The 9,931-nt window shown below is 40.8% G+C and overlaps 2 protein-coding genes across 4 annotated transcripts; one reads left to right on the top strand and one right to left on the bottom strand.

Annotated features, from left to right (window-relative positions):
- The first annotated feature begins 26 nt into the window (after window positions 1-26).
- Window positions 27-2,463, top strand: LOC131893315 (uncharacterized). Its single transcript, XM_059243312.1, has 3 exons — window positions 27-295; window positions 364-1,099; window positions 1,171-2,463. Exons 1-3 carry the CDS (start codon window positions 49-51, stop codon window positions 2,414-2,416), a joined length of 2,229 nt encoding a protein of 742 aa, XP_059099295.1. The 5' UTR covers window positions 27-48; the 3' UTR covers window positions 2,417-2,463.
- On the bottom strand, window positions 2,393-4,732 carry LOC131893316 (SET domain-containing protein SmydA-8-like). 3 transcript variants are annotated; one of them, XM_059243314.1, is made up of 8 exons: window positions 4,477-4,732; window positions 4,224-4,421; window positions 3,960-4,156; window positions 3,706-3,896; window positions 3,385-3,637; window positions 3,035-3,288; window positions 2,760-2,961; window positions 2,393-2,687 (listed from the first exon to the last, which is right to left on the bottom strand). In XM_059243314.1, the coding sequence occupies exons 2-8, from the start codon at window positions 4,408-4,410 to the stop codon at window positions 2,478-2,480; spliced, it is 1,494 nt and encodes a 497-aa protein (XP_059099297.1). In that variant the 5' UTR covers window positions 4,411-4,421; window positions 4,477-4,732; the 3' UTR covers window positions 2,393-2,477. The 3 variants fall into 3 exon arrangements, with proteins under 3 accessions (XP_059099297.1, XP_059099296.1, XP_059099298.1); XM_059243313.1 differs by having other exon boundaries at window positions 4,224-4,732; XM_059243315.1 differs by lacking the exons at window positions 4,224-4,421; window positions 4,477-4,732 and having other exon boundaries at window positions 3,706-3,892; window positions 3,960-4,138.
- Between the last annotated feature and the right edge of the window lie 5,199 nt (window positions 4,733-9,931).

Here is a 9,931-nt window from a genome sequence, read left to right on the forward strand (position 1 = left end):
GCAGCCTCTACCAATTGCGTTTAGGAAGAAGTTGTAGAAGAGTTTTTCATGCACAAACATGCCAAGAAATACTTGGATTTGAAAGTTCGATTGATTGATTCCCAAGAGTCTACATTCCATCTGTTATTGAAATACTGCCCGCAAGTCCCGCCGAAATTCATTCTCAAACGAAAAGATGTAGATAAAGACGTAGTCAATGCCAAGGACAATTTGGGAACCTCGGCGTTAATGAAGGCGTTGTGGGATAAGAGATCATCGACGGTGGAAAAGATCTTGGCCAGCAAAAATATAAGAGGTTCGATTAAGTACAATCTTGAACCGTGCATGATTCAAGTCTATCACAACAGTGTTGTACCATTGTAGAAAACAAGTTGCTGGACCTGCAAGAAGTGGATAAAACTGGGCGTTCGATTCTGCATCTCCTCATTGACAATAATGATCTGGTCAATTTTCAAAGTCTTGTCGACCGAGACGAGCTCACCAAAGAGATTGCCAACCGGCCTAATCCGCAAGGACAAACCCCAATCAGTCTGTGCTTGAAGAAAAAGCTTGTCCCGTTTCTGGAAGCCATTTTTGATTCCTCCACTGGGATAAACAAATTCCATATCAACGTGGTCCAAGATGGCTCCTCCGTGATCCATGTGGTGGCTACCATAGGGAGTCTCAATCTATGGTTAAGGGCTTTGGCCAAGTGTGACGTGAATACAATTGACGAGCTTGGAAACACGGCCTTAATGAAAGCAGCGCAATGTGGCCATGACTACTTGGTGGATTCGGCTCTTCAAATCGCTGGGGATCGAATCAATCCTGAAATGAGGAACAAAGATGGGAACACTCTTCTCCTGATGGCCATTCAAAACTTTGACATTGATATTGTCAAGGCCTTAATTCAAGGTCGTGATCATAAGAAAGCCATCAATTTGGCCAACAACGAATCGATGAGCCCTTTAGTGTTGGCTGCGTCGTTGAACAAGTGGGCGTTGATGAGGTTTCTCTTGGAGAGTGATCACCTTAAGGACGAAAAAGGGAACGGAGTTGTTGATGTCCACGTAAAAGACAAAGCTGGGCAGACACCATTGGTACTAGTATTACTAACGAGGTAAATGTTTCGGTTGGGTCTTTAACTCATACAATTTCGTTTGCTCACCGGTCTGACCTCATCATTTCCAGGATCAAACTTCACCGAATGGAACAATCCTTCTTGATGAAAGGGGAAAAAGAAACGGCCAAAGACATTCGCTTGGAATTTGACAATCTGTGGGAGATCGTCAAGCTCATTCTCGAACGAGAAAAGGAAATCCACGGACCTACCATGATGCAAGGAAGAGATGGCGGCTCCGAGACTCTGAAGAAACAGATGAATGTCAACAAAACCATCCAGATATCCATTCAACAAGACGTTTGTCGAGAGTATGCAAGGCTCTTTACCACCATCAAGCCTAAGAAAAGCCTCGCGAAGCAAATTTCAACGGGTAAACTCGATCAGCCAAATGCGGCAGAGGACAGAAAAGTGTCCCTAAAACCCGTGTTTAGGCAAAACCCTTTGATCACGAGAGACGATATCAAGGGCAACGACCTTCAGAAGGGCAAGGAAAAGAAAGAGGTACCAACCATCTCCTTAGACGACCTGAGATCTCCGGATGGCCTCCAAGATGTGGTTAACAAGATAACAAAGAAAATGGATGAGGAGAAAAGTAAAATCGTCAAAAATAAAAAGAAACTTGGAAGTATTGGAAAGAATGACTTACCAGACTCTACCACCGCACCAGAATGTAAAGAAAATGAGAATTACCTGAAAGTTAACGCCAATGCGGGCGAGAATGGCAGCGATGCTTCTCGCGAGTGGTCACCTACACCTGTTCCAAGAATGAGGCGAACTTCCAGTTTTAGGAAGAAGCCAATGCACGTCGAAGACATGAAACCGCCTATTCCATCCGGCCCAAGTCCACCGCCCCCACCTGAGCCCGATAATCCCAATGAGTCCAAATTTAAGTTCCCCGACCCCAAACCTAATGCAACTCCCAAGAGAAACGACGTCAAGAGCTTTGTGGAGGACTCAAAATCACTTATCAATCTTCCCATGGGCTTGGACTCCAAGGATCTGAAGAAAAGCCGCTCAGGCAACGCGCTCAACAGAAAACAGACCAAAAGCATGGTTGAGCCTTTGGCCAATGGACGTGAAGAGGAGAGCAAGACAGGGGTGGATCTCACCGTATTCCAGAAAAAGCCCGCAAAGATTTCGACCATTTCTGGGGTGGAAACTCGTGAAGCCTTCACACAAACTGATAACCTGATGGAGCCAAAAACTCTTGGCGTTCAGGCTTGCTGCTGTCAGTGTCATGAGACCAAGCCGAGACCAAAGTCCAATGAGATTGGAAAGAATAACAATGCCTTCAGGAGATACTCAAAACTTTGATTCGAGTAGCATATTTATTGATTTTATAAAATAAAAGAATGCCATTTTTTTGCACACAATGTCATTTTTTAACCAGCATACTCATGCACTTTTGAGATTCTCCGAATAGGATCATACATTCTTCTACTTGTCTTTGGAAGACTGGCTGTGGAATCAGTTCTTTGTGAAACATTTTTCGGCATCTGAATTTCTTCACGTTAGCCAGGTGACCCAAAATAAGACCTCTGTCTCGATTGTAACCAGGGTCTATCCTGTTGATAACATTGAGTACCTTTAAAAAAGGAAAGAGTAGAAACTGCAGTTTAACTGGTTGACGGCAGGGTCAACGCTTTGTGAATCATACCTCTTCGCAGAAAGTTTGAATTTTTTCCAGTTGCTCTAGTTCTAATTCGGATATTTTATCACACCCAAGGGCGATGATGTGTCTCTTCAAGAGAATCAGTAGGAAGTGATTTGGATGAAGAACGGTCTCAAATTTCTGGAGTATTTCCTCTATGACCGCAATGTCTTTATGGCTCTCCGCTTCCTTGAGCTCCTTGGCAATCCTGTTCAAATTGTAAACCCCGCAATTTGGTTAAAACTTGTAGGACAAAAGTATTTTCTGTCTTTCAAACTCACGAGTTTTCTAGCTCCAAGACGATTTTGGCAGGGACCTGGTTTGAACACTTTGAGCATGTCCATGCGCATTCAGAACCTTTGCTGGCCAGATTTGAGGTCAATATCCCCTGGCAAGGCTGATCTTCATTAAGAACTGACGCTTTGCATTTGAGAGACGATAAGTTCGTTCCATTTTCGGAGGGATCCTGACATCTGGAACAAGAGCACTCGAAGAACCATTTGTCTCTGAGCTTGGCCTGTCTTCTCATTGTGCTCTACAAGTAATTGAGGGGTTATATCATTCCAAAATTGGCGTCCCATCGGATCAGTAATCTCCGAATGTCTTTCAAAAGATTTTCATGTTCCTTTACCTGGAGTGGGGAAATGTAGCTGATGGTGATTTCGTCTCCTTTCTTGATTAAGACCTTGGCCTGAAGTGCCAAATGTCTGTTGGGAAACACCACATGATTTGCATTGGATGTACATGAATGAGACATGAAGCTAAAAGTTGGGAATATGGCCTGTCCACCTCCACTGTTGCAAGAGAAGGCGTTAGTCCAAAATAGACCACAAGCTCGGTCGATCTCCTCATTCGAAAATGTATCTTTGAGCTGGCAGTTTTCTCTGCATTCAAGTTCATTATTTGAGAATTCTCCATTTATCACCAAAGTAAAAGGTTGGTAATTGCGCACCTGAGAAACTTGTTGACATAGGTTTGATAGGTTTGCCACGTGTCCAGATCCAATCTTCTTTCTTTGTTGTGGTCCATGAGGTATTGAAATCGCTGATAAAAGTTGGGCTCGGATTCTCGCAGTAGGAGGAACCGTAGGGGAGCGATACATCGGTAGTGATCGTGAGGGTTCTCGAAATCCGAAAAGTCTAGCTGAGGGAGATGGTCATCCATTGACCATTAGAAATTCGCGTGACTTAAATACAGCACTGCTACCTTCATTTTGTTTCGTGCCAAAATAGAGCATTCCATTCTATGGGTTTGACTTTGGGAACACTTGTCGGAACAGAAAGGCCACGCACAAGTGGAACAAAGATGATCCACATTCTGGATAGGTTTCATGCAATGCAAGCAAACTGGCGCACTCCCCATTTTTGGCCCAAAAGCCATGGTACGATCATATAGAATCAATTCTGGAACAACAAATAGCCTTTCGTTGCGCCATGATAACCAGGCTTTCAGATCAAATGAGAGACTCACCTAATGGTTGAATATCTCTATTGGCCACCATAAGCCGGCCTTTTACAGGATCTTGTTCGATTTTGAACGGGAAACACAACTTTTCTGGCCTGTGAAGAGTTTTATGCTCTTTGGAACATACCGCGACCAATCGGCAATCTGGGCATTCCGATTGGCCTGGTTTCCCACACAGAAAGCAAGGTTCCATTTTGAGGTACCCTAGGATGTTTAAGGCATGGAATAACACATGTACACCAAAATTGAGGTTACCTACAGTTCAAAGCCCAAGAATAGGGTGCCAACAGAGAATGGAAAAGACAGCATGGGAACTTGGAACCTATCCAAAAAGTGGAAGCCTCCTACTTTAGGGTAAGTTGGGTCCAGATTGCCAGGGAAATACGTTCTCCTCTGAAGAGTGTGTTGATAGTTCCCTCGTTGGCAAGGGTTCTGCTTTGAGAATTGACATTTGTGTGACATTCATTGGTATATTTTGCTCTAAGAGTAGTAAGATAACAATGTGACAAAATATTGACATTAGGTTTGAAACAGAAACAGATGAAAGTAGCTGATTTCTTCGGATATTTCAAATAATCACTCCAACAGGATAACACTAATGAAAAATACGCCACTGACGTAGAAATTTAATAGAAGTTAAGAACAAGACATAACGATGGTTCAAACAATGTGGAGAGGTAAAAAAGATCTGGTTTTGAAATGACATAATAGCTTCCCTGCACATTCTCCTGATGCAAAACAAGGGAGTTTGTTTCCATCACTTCATCTCGGTTTTCCCAATATAAATGTCTCTGTCACTTTTAGCTGAAGATACTCTTGACGCAATGGCCACAAGAGTTTTCAAATCATCCTCTCTCCTCAAAGTTTCCAAAACGTCCGCTAGGGTCGAGTCGACGGTCTCGAGCTCAATTCAGCTGTCGATCGAGTAGCTGCCATTACCAAGGGCTCCGCATCAGATTGTCATACAGACACAACTTATCTGGTTGTAATCCGCCTTTTGGGAGGTAAGAACTTGCAACCCACCCAAGTCCTCATATTCCTCATCATCAGCTCTCTCTCACTCGCTCTGTTCTGTCTCTCCAGAGTTCCAATCGGGTGCCTTTCGGTGTGTCAATCCAAGATGTCTCTCGTGACTGCAGCATACAATGCCTTGGGCAAGCGAACGTCCACCTTCTTCTTGTCCGTCATGGTTGGAGCCTTTGTCTTCGAGCGGACCTTTGACGGGGTGGCCGATCAAATCTATCTGAAACACAACCAAGGCAAGCTCTGGGCGGACATTAAGCACAAATACGAGGCCAAGGATGAGTAGAGGCTGCCATGGACCTGTCACTCTCCATTAAAAAGATTGCGTTTTAATATCTCAGAGCTATGTGAATAAACCATTGTAGAACCTACTACTTGGGCAATAGTGAAACCTTCTTGATACAAACCCGGTTATGTCGTGTAAGTATCATCTAGCACTTGGAGTATACCTGCCGAAAACTCATCCACTAGGGAAGACAGCCGTTTTGGTTTGAATTTTAAAAGAATCCGAATTTGTGGTAAGGATATTCACAAGAACGGCCATTGTCAACAATGTTTTAGTCTGGCTTGGACCAGTTTTGGTTTCCGTTCGTTGGTTAAGGAAAAAGAATTACCTTGCTATTCATTATTTCATTATGATATTTCATTTTCATGACTGGCTAGGTCAAGTAAGATCTTATGCCCCCACAAGAGTAACCTCTGAGTATTTAAAACAGTAACATTCCTTGTTGCTAGAAAGCATCCACGAACAAATAAAACCACGTCATTGAGAAATCTTCAACACTCAAAAAATGATATTTTCAAGTCTTAGCCTGAAGGTTTCCCCAACTCACATTATTTCGCCCGTATTTTTATTAATTACTTCGTTTTAATCGCTAAACGCACAAGTTCTGGAGTTAACATCATTAACACTGAATGTGAGAAACCCAGATACTCGCTTATTTTACACGATTTTGTCTACGTGAATTCGTTGTTATTGAATATCAGTATCATGGTTCCGTTCATAACGTTCGTACCAAAACATCTCGGGGACTTAAATACAGGGTGGAAAGAAATTAAGGGCCGCTCTTTGTCGCTTCTGAAAATCCTACCCCCTAACTCAAATAATGATTTGATCAGATTGAATGTCCAGTTTTCATTAAAAGGGATTATTGAAAAACCCAACACCATACCACGAATGATCCGATTTTACTCCAAAGGAGATTAGTAACCTTCTGATGTTTAGCCACCTAAAGATTGAGTCTTGAAAATCCAGATTTCCGCCATCGGTCCGGTCTGTTCTAAAAGGATTTATGGCATTTCCATGAGGGTCTCCACTTTCCAATGGTTTGAGGATGAACACTGAAAGGCTCACTAACGTTCCTTGGTCTTTGCCGGCCTTCAGGACGCCCTTAGCCTTGGTTCTGACCTTCAGACTGCGCTCACTTGAATTTTCAGACATTGTTTTGACGGCATTTTATCAGAGGGCTACCCATCGCCTCCAGGATATCGTTTAACCATTTGTAATATGTCATTAGGTTCTTAACAATTCCTCTTAATGAATGCTTGTGGTTCAATGTCAAAAAAATCTTCGAGTAGGGAGAAATGTTGTGAAAAACAGCCATGGAGGCCCTTAATTTCTTTACACCCTGTATATCACTTTGAACTTGAATAGAGTTTCTTTTCCTATGAAACCTTTGTTAAATTGAGTACATTTACTGATACTGTGTGAGGATTAGGCCCGGCCAAAACTTGCAGATAAATATGGTCTTTATTGAAAGTAAATCGGCAAAAAAATTACCTGAATGTGCACAAAAAAATGCAAATAGGCTTACCCAAACATAGGCACTGACACGTTCTGGAGGGCTGTAAGGGCTATTTTTGCGCATATCAAGTAATGAATCGATGAAAAGGACAGTCTGTCAAAATAGTTCTTACACCAACATTTGAATCCATTTTAATTGAAGAGAGGAGCCTCATTCACGCAGCCACTTAGACTGATCACTGATCAGCTTGACAGCTTTAATATATATATTTTCCTTTTTCTCGGATTGTCCACCGATACAAGATATGGAATCCCCAGTAATAAATTAAAACACAAGAATGAATTGCCCACGGGATTGTGGGCAAAGTCAAGCACGGTAAAATATCAGATCCTGCAACGAATTAGAATTGCCAAATCGAGATAGGCCTTGTACATATGGCTGGTCTGGAATCGTGTTTAAAAACCTATCTAAGTCGGCTTTAAAAGATGGCATTGGATCATCCAATAGGTAGAATTGTTGAAGGTTGGTAGGTAAAATGTTATATAGGCTAGGAGCTCTATATAGAATAAACGGGGATTTCATGGTTTTGACAAGTCTAGTTTCATTATGACTAGACTGTACTCTCATCTCACACGTTATACCCCTACCGTCATTCTCGTTATAATATATTCCCGGATTTAGGCATCGTTTGTGAATGCATTTAAAAACATATAAAATAAGATATCTTTCATATCTTCGTTGAGTACTATAAATCCCTAGCCGTTTTAGTCTCTCCCAATAAGAGAGGTTACACATATCAGATATATTGCGTGTAAAACATCGTTGGACCTTTTCTATTCTTTGACGTCCGGCAGAGCTCACTGGTGCCCAAACAGGAGATGCATACTCTAGATGGGGTTGGACAATATATTTGAAGAGAGGCAGCATAGTCATTGAATCACGGGATGTAAATGCTCGGTATTTCCATCCGCATGTTTGAAAGGCCTTAGCCACCTTGACCTCAATGTTCTCATCGAATTTACCGGTATCCTGAATAATCATCCCTAGATCTCTAACTGACCCAACTTGCTGAATGGGGTGGCCCCTGCTGTCTATGTATTTTGAAGCTGTTGGGATATTACCGAATGTCATAAGACTAAATTTGTTACCATTAAAAGTCATATTATTTGCCAATATCCATCTGTATATATTTTCCAAATCGTGCTCCAACCCAAAAGTACAATCATTCGTTCTTCCATAGACCAGCTTGGTGTCATCTGCGTAACAAGATACAGCGGAGCTTGTTGCTAGATGCTGTAGTGGCGATACGAAAATAATGAAGAGTATAGGCCCAAGAATGCTGCCTTGTGGTACGCCTGATTATACACTTGACACGTTACTTAGCGTATTATCCACTCTAATATATTGCATTGTAAACAGAAATCGAGTTCAGCAACAACTGAATAATGATTTTCAGAGTGAAACCATTACAAAAATATTTGTTATTCATATCAGTTTCATTACATGATAGAGATAAGATTGCCTTGGTTTCAAATTTCTTAGAAATGATAGAAGGCCGATTATTCGAAAATTGATTGTGCATTTCCTTACCATTTACCCATACCCCATAAAAAGCATTATGGGATGTACCTGATTTTTGAAGGATAAGTATGTTTAACAAATTACAATAAATCTTTTATTGCGACCCTCGGTCATGGCAACTTGTAAAATAATAGAATTGTGTATGTAAACAACTTACACAAATATGGATAAAGAAATAAAAGAAGAAACTAACATGGTTAAAACGATAAAACATTCGACTAAAGATTTCACAGCAGAGATGACTAGAATTGGTTCAGTGCACATGAAAAAAGGGAAGAGGTGACAAATGAAACTGTGTCCCAAACTTTAACAAAGGGTATCTCGAAAAAAAGGCAATGATGAAAGGGAGAGAAGGCTATTTGAAAGGGAGGGATGGAGAACATAGGTAGACGGTTGGTAATTTATCTGTACCCTATTTTGTACTTTCATGTCAAAAGGATTTATAAAAAAAGTTCAAGAATGTTCATGCTCCCCATTTTGATTCTCAAAATTGACTTAACATTACGAAACTTTTTGTGAAATGCCAAGATCTCTATGCTTTTGGTCTCAAATGGCTAAAATTGAGAATCAAATTAAAAAGTGAAATGTGTCAAATATTGTAGATAAAATTGCAAAGTTTGCAGATAATAAATTTGCAGAAACATCTAGGATTTGCAAGTTTTTTTTTTGCAAAATTTGCAAAATTTACAAGATGCCAGATTTGGCCGGCCCTAGCGATGATACTTGCAGTGTGTCTTCCTACTCGAGCAACAAAAACCTTCTTGAGTTGGTTCAAAAGTAACTTTTGCTGAACTAGCTTAAATTGTCCACAAAATAGCATGTTCATTGACCTATTTTGGGGTAATTCATGAAGAAATTAGTAATTTTTAATAATAGTCTAAAATTTTGGTTTTAAAGCCCATACAACTTTATTCTTCTTTCTTTTTTCAGAGAAGAAATTTGTAAACTACAACTTCAAATTTTAAAAGCCGACTAAATCATGCATGATGTCACATATTTCTGTAAATTTACAAAATGAGACAAAAAAGACTTTGATGACGGTGTGTGTGTTTATTGCTAAAAGTAAAAGTTTACCTGTCCTGGGGTGTGCCAGGGCTCAATTTAGAAAGGGTTGGAACCTTCCACAAATTTTGTCAGAAACCCTCCGGACTCGAGTCTCTTTGAAAGAGCTACAGAAAAGTGCTTCCATCTTATTTTTGACTTGTTTTTTTACTGGCATTTGGAAATCAAAATGCATTTGCTTTCACTATCTATTACTTCTATTTGATCCCTGATGAACTCAAGTATGGTGGACTTGCCCACATTAAAATTCATGCAACTTTTGTGCCCTTCTAACGAACTCTAGTCTTTTTGATAGACTTTGGA

The sequence above is a fragment of the Tigriopus californicus genome, chromosome 2 (genome assembly GCF_007210705.1).
Source record: "Tigriopus californicus strain San Diego chromosome 2, Tcal_SD_v2.1, whole genome shotgun sequence".
Taxonomy (NCBI): domain Eukaryota; kingdom Metazoa; phylum Arthropoda; class Copepoda; order Harpacticoida; family Harpacticidae; genus Tigriopus; species Tigriopus californicus.